This window comes from Megalobrama amblycephala, linkage group LG3, assembly GCF_018812025.1.
Source record: "Megalobrama amblycephala isolate DHTTF-2021 linkage group LG3, ASM1881202v1, whole genome shotgun sequence".
Lineage (NCBI taxonomy): Eukaryota > Metazoa > Chordata > Actinopteri > Cypriniformes > Xenocyprididae > Megalobrama > Megalobrama amblycephala.
The window spans coordinates 46,629,156-46,647,719 of NC_063046.1; the positions used below are offsets into that span (position 1 = coordinate 46,629,156).

The window sequence follows — 18,564 nt, forward strand, 5'->3', positions numbered from 1 at the left end:
AACTAACAAACAGTAGTGACAGCATATCTAAATACTTTGATACAAATACAAAATAAATACCATTCATAAACGTCCTTTAAAAGCCGTGATTGCAGAGGTTCTGCTTTACCCTCTTCATCTGGGTATGATTCGGCTCAATTTGATACAGCAATATAGTACCCCAGGGATGACGTGTTTTTGTAGGCCAACCCGGAAGTTAGTGGCGCACGGGTTCCCTCGGTTGAAAGCCTATGCATTTTTCCCATAGACTTTTGGAAAATCGCAGAAAATAAGCTCTGTGTTTAACAAAGGGTTATGACACTTACACGTTTTGTCTATCAAGATAATCTTTACAAGTGAACACAACATTTATAGATTTTGAAGCCTAAATAAAGTCGTCAGATGTAAAAGGCTAAAAGTAGGCTATAAACGGACTACAGCACACCATGGTCGCGGATCAACGTCGTCACCACCAAGCTTCCTCAAACTGTATTTAGAAAACAACTCTATTTAAAAACATGCTCACTGATTATGATCTGCGCTGTTATGAATACTTATCCACTTTTTCATGAGAAATGCTGTCCAAATGTCCTGTTTGTCATGATGACGTCTAAAGTCCCCGCCAAAGGAAGTAGTCCATTTTAGCAATTTGTTAGCAACCGCCGATTTTAAGACACAGTAAAAGTTTTAAAAATCACAAGTGGGTTATAACTGGTGTGTTTTATGTCATAGATGAAAACGTGAAAGTATTTAGAGGCTTTGTTAACCACAGACCTTATTTCAGGTGATTTAGCAAAAACCCATTCAAAAAACCCATAGACTTTACGGCGTTGGAACGGGAAGTCCTAAAATGCTAACTCGCTTCCGGGTTTTGCCTACAAAAATGCGTCATCCCTGAGGCACACTATATAGGCGCTATTATTTACATTTCCTCTGAAGCACTAACTATGAATGGTAAGGGGCGTGGCGTTTCCGGACGCTTCAGCGAATCACGATGGCTCTGGATACACTGGGCCAGCTAACCAATCTGAGCACACTGCGTATTTCGGAGCGAGTGGCTTCATAGAACCAGGAAGTCAAACAAGCCGTTTGAATGACAATGGAAACAGAGGTGTAGAATAAAGGTAAAATATATGGAAAATACAGTGTTTCCAAAAAACGAAGCATTAAGACATGTTGAACTGTGCCCCAAAAACACAATCAAGCCTAGAAAAAAAACACTGAACCACCCCTTTAATGTATTTGGTCTTGGTGGCATCTGCTATGCTGCTGCAGCAGAGCAAGTACAGGAACTTGCTACTGCCAATACATACACCGATATGCTGCTGCGAGTAAGACATAGTGCTGCTGCACAAATAGCATATATTAGTAACCCCATAGCAGATCTATACAGGTGAAGCTGGGGAAGATGAAGGGTTTTAGAGGAACTCTGAAGCTATAGAGCTATAGTGAATGTAACCAGCCATTTAAAGGCGTTGAGCAACAAGCTCATTGGCTGAAGATGCAATCTGAACCTCAGCTTGTGCCACGTAGTTAACGCTGTAATTATCATCAGCTTGAACCATCAGCCTGCACCATTTAGAATTTCATGACAGAACTGGGAAGAAAGGTGATTTAAGTGACTTTGAACGTGACATGGTTGTTGGTGCCAACTGATCTACTGGGATTTTCACACACAACCATCTCCAGGGTTTACAGGGAATGGTCCGAAAAAGAGAAAATATCCAGTGAGTGACAGTTCTGTGGAGAAAAATGCATTGTTGATGTCAGAGGTCAGAGGAGAATGGCCAGACTTTTTCCAGCTGATAGAAATACAACAATAACTCAAATAACCACTTGTTACAACCGAGGTCTGCAAAGAGCATCTCTGAACACACAACATGTCAAATCTTGAAGCAGATGAACTACAGCAGCGGAATATCACACCGGTGCCATTCCTGTCAGCAAAGAGCAGGAAACTGAGGCTACATTTCACACAGGCTCACCAAAATTGGACAATTTAGATTGGAAAAATGTTGCCTGGTCTTATGAGTCTAGTTTTCTGCTGCGACATTCAGATGGGTCAGATTTAAACAACGTGAAAGCATGGATCCATCCTGCCTTGTATCAACAGTTCAGGCTGCTGGTGGTGTAATGGTGTGCGGGATATTTTTTGGCACACTTTGGGCCCCTTAGTACCAAATGACGCTTCGCCAGGAGTTTGATTGACAAGCGATCTAACCAATCAGAACGCCAAATCCGCCATTTTGTCCAACAAAGCAGTCAGGAGTTGGAAGATTAACCTCGGTGGACTTGAACTTGAAAAATGGTGCATACTGACGTCTTTCCGCGTTTGAAACAACATTCCTTCTCATGTTCATTCATGTTTATTTGATGCTATAAATGAACTAGTAGGAAGAGATGATCGGTTCACGAGCCGCTTGAGCTGAGGCGCTACAGCAATCTGTCACGACACATTAAAGAGCCACAAAACTTTTTTATTGTTTGAATTTCTTAAAAAAAACTACAGTTTGAAAGCTGGGACTTTGTTTAATATCATAAGTAACCTGCTTTGTCTTGTCTGTCGACGTGTTGTCAGTGTCCTCTTTGCTCCACAGTGTATTTTTCACTGCGTGTTGCGTGACAGCGCCATGGCTTGCCGGACACAGCAACAGTAACTAAGGGGGGCGGGTCTTTGCGAAGGGTCAATTGAGCATCGTTTAAATGCCACAGCCTACCTAAATATTGTTGCTGATGGCTTCTTCCAGCAAGATAATGCACTGTCACAAAATTCAAATCATCTCAAACTGGTTCACTGTACTCAAATGGCCTCCACATTCACCAGATCTCAATCCAATAGAGCACCTTTGGGATGTGGTGGAACGGGAGATTCGCTTCATGGATGTGCAGCTGACAAATCTGCAGCAACAGTGTGATCCTTTCATGTCAATATGGACCAAAATCTCTGAGGAATGTCATGAATCTCATGAAGAATTAAGGCAGATCTGAAGGGAAAAGGGGTCCAACCCGATACTAGAAGGTGTACCTAATAAAGTGGCTGGTAGACATAGCCAATATATCAGTGGTCTCAAACTCAGTTCCTGGAGGGCCACAGTCCTGCAGAGTTTAGCTTCAACCAGCTCCAGTTCACACCTGCTTGGAAGTTTCTAGTAATCGTGAAGACCTTCACTGTAAAAAGTAATACTCTACTCAATAAAATTGTGGCAACAGATTACAAGCAATATTATTAATTAAATTCAACATATAAGAATTGAGTTAGAATTAAACTAATTAATTCCTTAAAAGTCAACCATTTAAAATGTGTAAAATTAGCAAACACCATTACAAAAACCACAAACTGAAAGAAAAAGCAATAAGTCAAACTGGGCAACCTAATGGTGAGCAAACCTTTTCAATAAAATCAACATCTAAACCTCTGCTAATCTGTGTGTTTCTCTTTCCTTCAGTGATTTTACTTGTTATCATCAGGTGTCTTCAATGTTGGCAATAAAAAATAAACAGTTCTTAATCTTAATTAATTTTACTTAAATTTTACTCGTTTTAAATGGTTGACATTGAGAAATTAATTTGATTAATTCTAACTCAATTCTATTTGTTGAATTTAATTAATAATATTGCTTGTAATCTGTTGCCAAAATTTTATGGAGTAGATAGATTGGAGCAAAAACAATGCAGAGCTGTGGCCCTCCAGAAATTGAGTTTAAGACCACAGCTATATATTTATACTTCATACTATATAATATTATATAATTTTTGAAGTTTTTGAATATTGAATATTATACTTTAAGTTTGAAGTTTCCTCCCCCATGGCAGTTTTGTAAGACAACATCCCTGAATTAGTCATTCAGCTGTAAAACTATGTATTTAAATGACTTTTTATGTCATTGCATTTTGTATTTTACAATGTATTGCTCTGTGTTGCTTTCGATGTTAAAAAAAATCCACCAGACCAAGTTCCTTGTAGCACTCATAACTGTGACATCACATACTGAATAGCAAGATGAGACCACAAGTTAAAGGACGAGACCAAAAAAATACTATGCCATATATCATACAGCTTAAGGCGATTCAAGCAGGGCTTTAAAAAGAATAGAAGTAACACCTTCAAGAGATATACCTGCATGAAATATACCTGCAGTAAAAGGAAAGTTGGGCCACATTGGCTGAGGTCATCTGTTACCTTCAATACGGTGGTAACATGAACCGTTTAACACTCTATTGAACTGGCACAGAGAACAGAGAGGCGAAGCAGACACGGGCATAGATTTGGATAACAAAATAAGAGCAAGGAAGAGGGGTGAGAGACAAACAGATGTCTGGAAGAGCGTTTGTGGAGCAGAGGTAGATATGCTGCTCAACTCGTTATGTGTCTCAGGGCTAATTACTTTTGGGTGGCAGACAAGCATAAGCAAACACTCAATTCAACACAAAGCTGAATGAATAAGCTGAACTACTTACAAGCTAATTTTGCATTTAAATACAAAACCATTCAAATAATATATTAAAAAATAAAATAAATATATAGTACAAACAAGGATGTTATGCGTACATTATGTTGACTGGGCCCCATGTATGAATAAAAAATGTGAATAATTTTAACAAAATAAGACAGATCATACAAAATGCATGTTATTTTTTGTTCTTTACTGTCCTGAGTAAGATATTTTACATAAAAGATGTTTATATATAGTCCAAAAGACAAAAAAAAGCTGAATTTATTAAAATGACCCCATTCAAAAGTATGTGAACCCTTGATTCTTAAAACTGTGTGTGGTTACCTGGATGATCTACGACTGTTTTTTGGTTTTGGTTTTGGTTTTTTGAGATGGTTGTTCATGAATCCCTTGTTTGTTCTGAGCAGTTAAACTGAGCTCTGTTCTTCATAAAAATCCTCCAGGTCCTGCAGATTCTTCAGTTTTTTCAAGCATCTTTTGCATATTTGAACCCTTTCCAGCAGTGACTGTATGAATTTGAGATCCGTCTTTTCACATTGACGACAATTGAGGGACTCAAACACGGTTCAAACATTCACTGATGCATTAAGAGTTGAACTTTTGAACAGGATGAAGATGTCCAAATTGTTCTTATTTTATTGAAATATCATTGCTTTTCATTTAGTACTGCCCTCCGGAAGCTACAGAAGATACTTGCATGTTTCCCGGAAGAAAAAATAAGTACAATTTACCTTGATATTCAAATTCAAAAGTTTTCACCCCCCAACTCTTAATGCATCGTGTTTTCTTCTGGAGCATCAGTGAATGTTTGAACCTTTTTTAATGTGTTTGAGTCCCTCAATTGTCCTCAGTGTGATAAAATGGATCTGAAAATCATACAGTCACTGCTGGAAAGGGTTCAAATATGCAAAAAATGCTTAAAATTGATGAATCTGCAAGACCTGGAGGATTTTTCTGAAGAACAGAGCTCAACTGCTCAGAACAAACAAGAGACTCATGAACAACCATCACAAAACAAAAAAACAGTCAAGGATTCACATACTTTTGAATGGGGTTATTTGAATTAATTCAGCTTTTTTTTTTCTTGTGGACAATATATAAACATCTTAAACATGTAAAATATCTTACTCAGGACAGTACTAAACAAAAAAAAACATGCATTTTGTATGATCTCTCTTATTTTGTTAAAATTTTTCACATTTTCAAAGATTCTGCAAGTGGTTCACATACTTTTTCTTACAACTGTATCTACTCATGGTTAAAAAAAAATGGTCATAATCTATTAACTCTAATAGCTTCTCAGTTCAGGGCAGTGATTCAGCTGTAACCCCTTTAATTATTTTCTGAGTCACTCTAACTCTGGATTGACCTTTGTGTCAGTAGCCCAGATCCTTGACCACGCGGTCACAACAGTCAGTTGTCCAGTTTGCAAAGACTAGAGCATTACATCAATGAAGAGTAATGACAAGCCTCCCAGACATATCCTTGTTGACATAGATCCTCTGTCACCGTCACACAACATGATTTACCCCAGTATGACATGTTCCTGAGTCAACATCCTTCTAGTGGTTGTCATTTGTTGCCTAATACTAGCCTTAAATAAGTGGGCATTAATGGCAGAGATAGATCTAATTGATTTGACTGATATTAGTAACAGTTTAGAACACATATTCATTATTAACTAGGAGTTTTCCCTCAATAAACTCATAATTACTGCTTATTGATAGTAAGTAGGTTGTTGTAGTGGTTATGTTTAGGTATGGGGTAGGGTTAAGGGATGTAGAATATGGTCATGCTAAATAAGGCATTAACATGTGCTTTATAAGGACTAATAAACAGCTAATATGTTAGTAATATACATGCTAATAAGCAACCATTTAATAGTGAACATGTATTCCCTAATCTAAAGTGTTACAGATATTTTTACTAATACAAGCACTTCATTAGTGTACTCGGTTATTAAATATTAGGTCAACTCATATATATTAATTTGGTGGATTTCTGAAGAATAACAAATAAAAACGGTATTCACTGGTAATAATGTATTTTTTTATAACCTAATTATTATTATTTTATTAACAGCCAATTATTCTCTAGCAATCATCTAGATGATACAATAATTTAGCATACCATATATGTACAGTATAATGGCATTAACAACAACAATAACACATTTTTTTTTTATAATGAAAAAAAATTTAATTTTTCTTTTATAAGGCTATAATGATCATTTATTGTGTCAAAAAAGTAAAAATAATTAAAAAATAATTAAAAACTGATTCTGTCTGGTTGTGAATGTCGGACAATAATGACCAAAATGATCATAAAATAATTCTAGTCTATGTATGAATAAGAAATATATTATGTTTAGCCTATTGTTATTTACAGTTCAAAATCTACCAAGCGTTGAGAAATCAGTCATAATCTAGGACTGTTAAGTGCCTTACAGTAATTAAAAATGGATTCTGCCTGGTTCTGAATATCAGAATATAATAACCAAAATTATCATAAAAAACAATATTGGTCTCAAATCTCAAAATAATTGGTTGACTGGAATGTTGTTCAAGGTTCTGACCATAAACTCTAACATCAGAGGCCTAACTCATGACTGTAGGAATGCTGTTCCAGGACCAGCAAAGGATGGTGATGTAGGAATGTCTTAAACTGTGTCCACACTGGACGCGACCATTGCAAATTCATTTGTCCTCCATACAAGAAGTAGCGCGAGCGCTTGGAGTACGTCACAAATAGAACCTGGCATCAGTTTACTTTTGGAAATGTGTCGCGTCGAGTCATGCAGCACCCTAAACTTTATTTAATGGGTTCTATCTGCTTTTGTCACGCCTTTAGTGTCTGGTGTGTTAAATCTATGAATCTGGTTGTATCACATGTTCAGAACCAATGACCCTGAATCAACACTCATGTACAGCTGAATGAATACCTCCTACACCAGGAAAACACTCAAAAATGTAAGTTACGTGGACAACACCCTCAGATTCATCACACCCTTATTCTCACAACTTCATCAACCCAGAAAACACTCCTTAAGACTCTGCGTATAACTCACAGTTTGTGTGTTTGTGCGTGCGCGCGAGCAGGGAGCGCCTGTCTGTCACACTGAATCACACTCAATTTGTCATAGAAACCAGTTCTTCCAGTAATATCAGACAACCGTAACGTGTTGTGAAGTTCTTTTCCAAAACGTTTAACTCAAAATCCTGCAACGCGTTTTAAAATATGTCCAAATGCACCAGAAATGTATTTATTATAGCCTAAACTATATGAAGTGGCTCACCTGAGTTCCAGAAGATCAACGCAGCAAGAATATATGAAACTGTCTTCATCGTCCTCAAGTTCAGACTTTCACCTGAGCCCAAGTTATCAGTTTGGAGATCTCAATGTGATGGTCATTATTAATAGAGCAAAACAGTGTCCCTGTCAAGAGCTGTATTTGAGCTGTAGTTGTATTCCCAATCAATCCAACCGATCACAGATGTTGGAGAAGAGGAGAGGATACTCCCATATACGATAAGATCACGTTGGGGAGATCCAGTGCAGGAAAACAAAACCACTCTGTTCAGAATCAGTATCTAAGATGTATCGATTAATTCATTTGATTTAAAAAAAAAAATAAAAAAAAAAGAGAGAAAACGATATCAGTTAATAGAATGTGTATGGATTATTTCCATAAAAGCGAACGTTTCTCCATGCGTAAATCCTAATGGGAGCGCACAAAAGTTTTACTCCAGTTTAAGGTGTTTTCGTATTATTTTATGATCTATGACATGTTGAGAAAAAGTATTTCCATCATTCTTCTGACGTTCGGTTTGAGAATGCGTTAAATAGCTCTGAGAGAGGAATCTCTCAAAGGCACCTGTTGGAAAAGGCAGTTCTGTATTGCGCAGTCGCGCACATGTTCTTACGCGCACTGCTGAACTCAACTTTCCAGTTTTTAATCCGGGTGTTTCTTCCCAGTCGGATGATTCAATCTAGCTACTGGTTTAAAAGTCTCTTTAATGATCTTTAATGGTCGAACTCACCTGAAAAATCTGGAGATTATTGCCATAATCTTTTGTGAAAAACAGATTTAGTCTGAAAAAGACCAGGGATTTAGGAACAAATAATGATCCCAATGAAAATGGTTTTATGGGTTTATACAAGATCTTTCAGAACATATAATTTATAGTTTGACCTTGAAATGAATTTATCCTATTTGCCAATTTATCTGTTCAGTAGCAAATCATTATTCTAATGCAAGTAGTGTTTCCTGGTATCCAATAAGGTTTTATGCATCAAATAAGATTCAACTACCGGACAGCATATCTGATTTATTTTTGTTGCTACATTTCTATTTATCTTGAATCTAACCTGAACTGTCATGTATCTGGTTGCATTCCTGCCCTATTGGAAAGGGAGCACCAAAACTGTAAACCTGTTCTCCCTCCTGAAAACAGTTAAAGCCCCGGGCAGTTTTACTGTGTTCAACAGAATAGTGTTCCAAATGAGGGTTTGAGCTGAAAAAGACAGTTATTCATCGTAAAGAAAGCTCTCATAAAAGAAATACACTGTGATTTTCATATATGTCTATGAATATATGTTTATGTACTCTAATGTACTCTATGTACTCTAGGTTTATGTACACTAATGTAAATCATTTGAAAACAGAAATCAAGATTTGTGTCTATTAAATCTCATCATACCTTCTAATTTTTTCTTTTAATTTAAATCAAACTAATAGCTCAAGTTTATTTGATGAAATCAAGTATAGGTGTATATTGACATCTAGGGGACAATTTGAGTAGTTTTCAAATATAATGCAAAACTTACTGCTTCAAAACACAAGCACGTCTGCTTGAGTGATCCACAATAATAAATATTCTTATCATTTAACTAAATTTAGGTCTATTAGCTGCAGTGTTGGGGGTAACGCATTACAATTAATGTGAGTTACGTGATCAGATTACTTTTTCAAGTAACTAGTAGAGTAACATATTATGCAAGTCTTATTGACTGACACCTCTCCTGTCCCCGTGTTGACAGAAATCAGGCGTGAGGTGCAGAATCGCTGTGTAAACATGATGGTTATTGTACTTTTAGACTAAATGTGAACATGCATTTCCTCATCTCACCTGCACAACGACAGATTTAGTGTTCTTCAAAATAAATAAAAACAATGAAATGCAAACTCAGAATATTAAGCAAAGCTGCAAATAATTAAATATGTTAAATAATACAAATATAGACCTCAATTTTATTAACCAATTTCTTCGATGATTCAGTTCTGCAGCCCAGAATGGCAGCACAGCTGACAGGTTGTTTGAGCTGCGCCCTCTACTGTACAGACGTGAATTTGCATTTCCTCCAGCCTGAGGCTTATTCATTTCACTTTTGGTGTGAAAGGGCCGTTACATTTGCCAAGGCCAAGTCCATGTGAGAAAAAGTAACACAGTTGTAACAGATCACTTTCCATAAACAGTAACTAAATAACGCAACTACTTACTTTTTACGGAGTAACACAATTTTGTAACGCATTACTTTTAAAAGCAACTTTCCCTAACTCACAACATATAAAATATACCTTTTACCATTCCTTTTAAATGTCTGAGGCTGAAAAAGCAACATTCTGTATCAAATTTGTTTCAACAAAAATCCAAATGCATAAGCATAAGCATCTCAAATGCATGCCAGATTTCATTAAACTTAAACTGAACAAACATATGAAAGCAAAACAAATGCAAAATGAAAAAAAGACTGAATATCAAGTTTCTCCCTACTTGTTATATTCCTATTACTGGAATCTGACTGTTTTAACAGTTTTGTGTACCTTCCTTTTGCTGTCTGATTGATCTTTTTTTCTTTTCTGAGATTGGGTGGCTTATATCTAAATCTTGCCATGTTCGAGCTTGTTTTCTTGGCCCAAAGGTACAAATCCCACTGTGGCAGAACAGCAAAAACTGGAAATATGCAGATTCTGTTCCTCAGTTCTGTTTCATTTTTATCCTTTTATCCATTTTTATGCCTTTTATTGCCTTTTACAATATAACAAATCTACACTTTAGTCAACAGTATGAATTTATAGGATAAAAATATTCTCTACATCAGCTGGTCAAAGGCATCAAATGTTTACAATGAACAAAAGCCTCATTGTTCTAAAACTAGTAGTAATACTGGAATTGTTTATTTTCTTTTCACAAGATTTACACTATTATTTTTTAATGGAAAATGTTGAAAAAAAAAAAAAAAGGTAATTTTTCTTTTTTTTTAGTTTTTCCTCATAAGATATTTCAACAAAAAGTCCAAGCATCTCAAACTTCAAACTGAGATATTAATAAACTAAAAGGAAAAACAAACAACCAATTAAAAATTTGCAAAAAAAAAAAAAAGAAGATGAAATGGCACAAATATGTTACGTCTCTCTATGCTGTGTTTCGCTCGCTGGAATCTGATTGGTTTAGTAAAGGTTTGTGCTCTTCTTGTTTGCTATCTGATTGGTCCTTTGAGTCCGTTCCCCTTTCTGAGGTTGGAGGTTCTGTGTCTGAGTCTTCATCAGAGTCTTCCTCTCCGAGCTTGTTCTCCTGGCCCACTGGCACAGCTCCCTTCCTCTGTGGCAGAACAGTAAAGAAAGCTTCCTGCCAGTCTTGTTTCTCCAGGAATGCTAGGATGATCTCAAAAACTGCAACAGGACAGAAAATGATTTGTTAATTTCTAGCAGGAAACTTAAAAGTAGTATATTACTATGGAAGCTTGTTTCCACCATAGAATAAAAAAAAAAGAAACTATTTAAACTAAATTTACCTAAAAAAAATTGCGACTATCTCGGACATTAATACTCGGACATTAATACTCAGAATTGTGAGTTTATATCTCATAATTCTGAGAAAAAAAAGTCACAATTTCAAGTTTATATCCTGCAATTCTGACTTTTTTTCTCAGAATTATGAGATATAAACTCACAATTCTGAGTATTAATGTCCGAATTGCAAGAAAAAAAGTAGGAATTGTGAGATAAAGACACAATTACCACTATTTATTTTTCATTCATGGTAGAAACCTCCATACAGAACAGAAGAGGTGTCATTTGAATGGATATCTGTTTACACCTGACACTAAAGGATTAGTTAAATTCTGTCATTACTCACCTTCATGCCGTTCCACACCAGTAAGACCTTCGTTAATCTTCGGAACACAAATTAAGATATTTTGGTTGAAATCCGATGGCGCATTGATCCCATAGGGAGCAATGACATTTCCTCTCTCAAGATCCATTAATGTACTAAAAACATATTTAAATTAGTTAATGTGAGTACTAGGGGTGACCCTGAATAGTCGACGATTCGAATCTTCGATAGGAGGAGCCTGATTCGACTACCAATCTCACAGTCGAATCGTCGCAGAGGTGTTATGAGAAGAGATATGGGGGCGCTCAATATCTGATTTTACATAGACATACCGGTTCTTTCCCAATAGGTTAATATACAGCCTATTATGTTAATACTATAAATAAAAATGTGAAAAAAGAAGCTTTTAATAAATATTTTTAATGTGCGTGAATAAATCCAACCTGTGACCGATTTAAGTTTCACTTCCATGATCCGTGACCGACAGATGAGCATCTTTACGGCAGGGATTAAATCTTCAACAATGTCTGGGATAAAGTGTACAATTGGATGCACGTTGAAATGGTAAAAGATGATCAAAAAAACGTATGTGCCAACAGCTCATGTCCTATACAACTCAACGACAAACACTGCGGCGCGCTTCTGCCGGCCAACGAGCTGATTATAGCGCGCTATTTGAAAAGACTCAAACGGACACAGGCAGATCGCGTGAAAGACTGGATTTTTGTCTCTCAGGTAGGGTAGCTACAAGTGATTTCAGCCGGATTTGATTTTTGGATGCTGTTAATGTTTAGCTAAAAAGACTGCCACTCCAGTTTAGCGTTTATTGTCTCTGCAGTTAAAACGACAAGTTGACAATTCTAGCTATAATTTTGTTATTTTAATAATTTCTTTAATTTTAATTTATTTATAGATCACTCTGGGTTATTTAACTACTTCTGGCTTGTGTTTTAAATATATGTTCCCCTGCACTTCAGGCATTTTGCATTTTTTAATTAGGCTATTTTCATTTATTAGAACGGTATATTCTGTTCTAATTCAATTCTGTAAATTAATGTTTGATAAATAAACAATTATATATTTGGTTATTATGGTTTTTGGTGCATCAATGTTGCGCTGTAGATTAGTTAAAGCTTGCTCGCACAGACAATTTAGCCGATGTAATTTGATTTAACGACATATGAAATGTATATCTATCTGCAGTGTGGCCTTTCTGCAGTTATTAATATATATATTTTAAAGTTTATTGATCCAAAATGTTTTTATTCGTTTTCTTATATATCTTTGAGAGTGTTCTGCACATCGTGGCTGTGAATGTTTATCCACATTGCCTTTCGTTTGTTTAAAAAATATAAAATCATTGTCAGTTTCGTCTATCACTTGACAGGCAGTTTGGTCGGTTTATAGAAAGATGTTTCTCTGTGCTGTGTGTGAAAGAAAATAGAAATTGTCTTAAGCCGCGGGTAGACTATAGCAGGCCTTACTTCATTTTCCGTGTCCCGCTCCATCTCGTGCACTGATTCATTTGTGCTCCGAAGCTTCATGAAGCAGTGTTTTGAAATCGGCCATCACTAAATAAGTCGTTGTTTTTTTGGAGCACCAAAAATATTCTTGTCGCTTTATAATATTAATATTGAACCACTGTACTCACATGAACTGATTTAAATATGTTTTTAGTACCTTTATGGATCTTGAGAGAGGAAATGTCATTGCTCCCTATGCAGGCCTCACTGAGCCATCAGATTTAAACAAAAATATCTTAATTTGTGTTCTGAAGATTAACAAAAGGTCTTAGAGGTGTGGAACGGCATGAGGGTGAGTAATAAATGACAGATTTTTTTTTTTTTTGGGTGAACCAACCCTTTAAGAAGTGATTTCATCAAGTGTATGACGCTAAATACAGGTCTAAACGGGGTCTAAAATGTTTTGAGCTCATCCACTTTTGACCAGTTTCAGATGTGGTCAAAAATGTGTTGACTGGACTGCTTTTGTAGTGTAGATACTCATGTTGTCAAATACATACGAACAGCCACAAAAGACCACCTACTCTGTGCCTACTGACCTACTGCTGCGTAAACTTTATGGGAAGCACGCTAGCCAGACGGAATTTAAACTTATGCATATGTTTTTTCGCCATCTCCTTTCGTGTTCATATGTGAATGATATAAGCATATGCTTATAAGCTCATACATTTACCCATCTATAGGCAGTCCCCCCCTAAGAAATCAGGACAGAAGTGGTTGAAAGTGGACAAAAGAGACAGATTAAAACACCAGGTGTAAACGGGAATGCGTCTCCCTCGTCTACTTGTGATCCGATCAACCAAAACATCTAATACCAGGTGTAAACGGGGTTTAGAGAGAATGTAAAAAAGGGCATCTCACCATGATTTACAGCCAGCACCTTGCGACTATTCATCTTGACGAAACTGCCCAGAGGAAGCTGAGCATGAGCAATGCCAAGCTCTTGGGCTCGACCAAATGTGATTCCCTGTAATAAAGCATTTGAATTCACCAAAACCAAGAGCTTGTAATGACTTCAGTGTAAAAATAAAAACTTATGACGAGTGCCACCCTATATTCAGCTCAGAATAAAATCTCCTTGCAAGCCGGGCCAGTGAAATTACTTTCTGTGACTTTCTGTGAGATTAAACAGTGCCATGAACTTTACACTGACTTATGGTAAATTTCCTTTTTCAGTTCTAACTGTAACAAGCCACTCACCTTATGGTGGTTGTGGTCCACTAGACCTCCAATCACATAGGCTTTGGCTTCATCCAGCTCTTGCAGCACATTAGGTGAATCAGACGTGAGGTAGACGAGGTCGTCCTTGTTCATGATTTCATGAAACGCTTCAGGCTTGACATGGACATCCTACACCACATTGAAATTACATGTGTTAAAGGCATCACTTTCCATTATCCAACTTTCATACATCAAATGTTCTCATATAGCTCATTTCCTTTCAGGTAAAATTTGCATTAAGAATCATGATTTGTGCAGAATTAATGAGTTTTCTTCTTGTGTGGGTGACAGTTGGTTTAAAAATATACAAAATATCATTAACAAGACCACAAAACAGTTTTGTGCAATGAAAAAAAAACCTATTCGGGCGGAACTAGTTTTCATGTTTTTGTCTTGCTAAGATGTCTGCAGCAAACAATAGTTTTGTGACAGCAGTTGACTGTCAGATGACTTTACAAAAGTGTGGACAGAATAAATATTTGTAAAATTTATTATTAGTAGTGTCATTTCACAACTTACCTTCCAGTTGACCCAGCCTTTGTTAATTTCGTCCATGATTTGCTTTAACTGACCGCCATGACTTGTGAGGTAAAACTATAAATATGAAAAGGCTGTTAAGGCTTTAAGTTTGATTTTAAAAATCACATTTTCAATAAATATATATATTTATATGAAGGAAACATTTGCCTGTACGGGATGTAGGGTGCGTCTGTTCTCAGCATAGCACCTCTGAATCTGCTTGTGAAGTTTCTTTACATCCTACTCAATAAGAAATAAATATGCAAGCTTTATTAAATTTAGTTCTTTCAACAAGATTTTTCAGTGCAACAGCTAGATTGCATTATGAAAGTGAGCAAAGAGAGTTGTAAGAAGCCTTTTACTGAAGTTGTTGCTACTACAGATGTTGTGAAGGGGCAGAGCTCACCTTGAGCATCATGAGGTTATCAAAGCTGCAGTCTATGACCAGTCTGAGAGAGCTGGGCTCTGCCGACCTGCGCAAACGCTTCTTTCCTGTCCACTCCACTCCGTCATCAGCCTGCGCTTGTCTCTCGAGTTTCCTCTGCTGTTTTCTCTCTTTCCGCTTCTGTCTGTACATCCAGGGGGGAAAAACACATTAAACCCCAACAGCAATATGACAAGGGACAATTAAAGCTCCTGGGACATTCTATAATGTAGGGTTTAAATTTATTTTTCTTTCCAATAAGAAAATATTTCATTTTATTTATGTCCGCAAAAATTCTGTCAATTATGTTACTAACCAAACAGCCCTTGAAAACGGTTTATCCCAAAACCATGTGACCAGCATCATGTGATGTCATTTTCTTCTGCAGCAGATATTTTGAACACTTTATGGTATATATTATACTTTTTTTTCTATATTTTATCTGTAATGACCTATTGTCAAGGAGTCTATTAAAGGTGCATTATGTAAGAATTTTGCAGTAAAATATCCAAAATCCATTAGGTCAGTGTTATATATTTTGTTCACTTGAGTACTTACAATATCTCAAATGTTTACAACTATTTGTAAATCATGAGAAAATTTCGATTTTAACCAAGGCTCCGGGACGTGTGAGGAGTCGCCTGTCAATGGCGTCATACCCGCATTACCCTCGGTTTCCGGTCTTATTGTTTAAATCTAATTTTCTTGATTTTTTGCGAGTATCATGCTTTGCCATGCCTCAGAGAAAAACTCTATTTTGTCAAGTAGCTAACATAGCATAATCAGATGCAGCTTTATTTTTAGTAACAGTAATACAGAATTTTCTCCATCACACAATACATTTTAAAATTAATTGCATGCCATTTATCAATACAAGCCATCCAATATTTAATATGATTTTCTTAAATCGATCTGTCTTACTGCAGTGTGCAACAGTGTCTCACAGCAGCCACCGAGCGAATGCACAGAGTATAACATCATTTTCAACAGACTCAAATGTATCTAATATTATAAACAGAGCTGCGTTACCTCATGCTCATAACCGGAAGTGGAGCCGGCGACTGTGTTATAATAAAAGTACCGCTGCTCGTGAGGCTCCAGCGGCCTCATTCAGCTCCCACAACACTCAGTCCTGCTCTGCTTCATACTACAGTAACGTTAATAATCGCATCCATGAACATGATTTCTGCCTGAGTCCTATCCCTATTCTTTTGCACCGTCCGTTGAGGTGGAGACCATATGTTTAGAGATTCCGCTCTAAAACTTGGCATCATCAAGCTACGCCTTTGTTTTGAATAGGCCTCTAGCGACCTCTAGCGGACAGACATCTTACATATTGCACCTTTAATTGCCCATCAACTACGTTGGGCGCATTGTTATGGTTTGCAATATATTTATGATTTTAATTCAAATAGATATTAAAATGTGAGGTTAACCAGACAAAACCTGCCATTGAACTTATGAAGAAAAATGGTGAAATTGTCAACTATGTTACCTATCAACTATGTTACCGTTATTGTTTTATTTAGAAAGCATATTGTTTTTACTCTTTTTGCTGAGGTGAAACATACCCTAAATTATAGAATGACTCGTCATATTAAAATACTATAAGCATGAGCCGTTTGACCATGTATTAGTAGAGCAAACAGTTTTGCCTTGTGTCTCATCATTTTGAATGGTTACTTGTAGTGTTGTTATATTTAACTAACTATTACAAATCATTAACTGAAATAAAATGTAAGTATTAGACAAAAAAACATGATAATACTAACTGAAATAAAAGTACTATTTCACAAGCACTAAAATTGCTGAAACTAAATTAAAATAAAAGCTCATTCTGAACATTAATAAAAAACTCTAAGTGTATAAATAATATGAAAACAACACTGCTTACTTGCGAAGTTCTCTCTGTTCTTCCCATTGTTGATTCTTAAGAAGTCTCTTCCTTTGTCTTTTAGACAGCGTTTCAGTTTCTCCAGTCTGTACTGTCTCATTTTCATCCTTTGCAGATTCATTTTCATTGTTTGCACATTGATGGCTTCTCTCCTGCACTGCAGGCGCACTGGCCATATCTGTGGCCATTTAATCTGAAGATCCTGGAGTAGCAAATAATATTGAGAGACAGTTTTTAACTCAACAGATTTGGATATCCCCACTACTATTGTGTAAACATGACAGAACATTCAGTTAAAATGATACAAGAATGTGTCTGAAAATCATAATTTATTTGGGCTTGAGAAAAGATGCTCAACAATTGATAAACGTTAAAAGGACATGTTGCATAAAACCTTTCTGGAGCCTTATGTGTACGTTACATATTGTAATAAAGGGTAATAAGATTTTTTTTTAAAGAATTGCTAAAGAGAATAGTCAAGTTACTTATTTATATAGGGCCACTGGTCGAAACCGTGGGCGAATCTTTTAAGTGAACTGATTCAAAAGATTCGAGTCACTGAGATGAATCGCCACCCAGAGCAGTACTCGTACAATTTAAATAACACCTACACACCGATGTAACAAAACCCGTTCATATTTAGACACAATTTGTGGTTACCGTATGAGCGTTTAACCGCGACTATGATGCCTAGAATAGCTTTCTACCAAAGATGGCAACTAACAACCTTTATGCCACTTTTGCCTGTGGTATCATGAGCTTTGACAGTTATTTTATTGTATAAAGGTATTACTTCCATATTATTTAACATGCAACACAGGTTAACTTAAGATATCTACGTCTTAATAAATTCACAAACAACAGCTGGATTCAGAGTCTGACTATCAAAATATACAAAACACCATAAACGAGCATACCGACATAGGTTATAAAATGGCCGATAACATAGTGATAATTTACTTCAAAAATAGCAGAATTACGAATATGAAAGAGAAAACTACCTCTAAACTGCTGCCTTTGCAGTAGGGCTGTCATCTCATGTGCTATAATATGCTGCGTCATTTAAAAGCGACTCGTTCAGCGTAAGAACAGAACGGCCACAGTTCGCCATGTTGGTGAGGGCAAGTAAGGACATTTAACCCACAAATATCTAATCACTAATAAGGTTAAAAGAGGTAGGCTATCTTTTAAATTTCTACATCGATTTTACCCTGTCAATCTTTATATTAAATAAATATTAAATTATATTAAATAATAATAAAAAAGGATTCACTGCTCCTTTTGTGGAGTGGTAGATCAGTTTGTCCCCCACCTTTTTTTTCTTTTTTTTTTTTTTTGCACACAGTTAACTACTTTTTGGAGAAAATTCTGTTTGATTGTTTTTGCTTCTTTCTTGGACAGTTTTTCATTGTTAGCCTACATAAGGATCATT

At 36.3% G+C, this 18,564-nt stretch overlaps 2 protein-coding genes across 3 annotated transcripts in view; both read right to left on the reverse strand.

Moving 5' to 3' along the window:
- The window catches only part of nectin4a (nectin cell adhesion molecule 4a), a 29,911-nt gene extending 21,505 nt beyond the window's left edge, over window positions 1-8,406 (reverse strand). Inside the window, exon 1 of one of the 2 annotated variants that reach the window (XM_048185709.1) lies at window positions 7,729-8,406. In XM_048185709.1, coding sequence (XP_048041666.1) covers window positions 7,729-7,777 — 49 coding nt within the window. In that variant the 5' untranslated portion in view covers window positions 7,778-8,406. The remainder of the gene's footprint in view (window positions 1-7,728) is intronic. The other variant, XM_048185708.1, reaches the window with a different exon arrangement.
- A 1,996-nt stretch (window positions 8,407-10,402) lies between these two features.
- On the reverse strand, window positions 10,403-18,284 carry trmt10a (tRNA methyltransferase 10A). Its single transcript, XM_048185712.1, has 8 exons — window positions 18,134-18,284; window positions 17,133-17,334; window positions 15,221-15,383; window positions 14,983-15,054; window positions 14,815-14,889; window positions 14,275-14,424; window positions 13,936-14,041; window positions 10,403-11,106 (listed from the first exon to the last, which is right to left on the reverse strand). Exons 2-8 carry the CDS (start codon window positions 17,318-17,320, stop codon window positions 10,850-10,852), a joined length of 1,011 nt encoding a protein of 336 aa, XP_048041669.1. The 5' UTR covers window positions 17,321-17,334; window positions 18,134-18,284; the 3' UTR covers window positions 10,403-10,849.
- Between the last annotated feature and the right edge of the window lie 280 nt (window positions 18,285-18,564).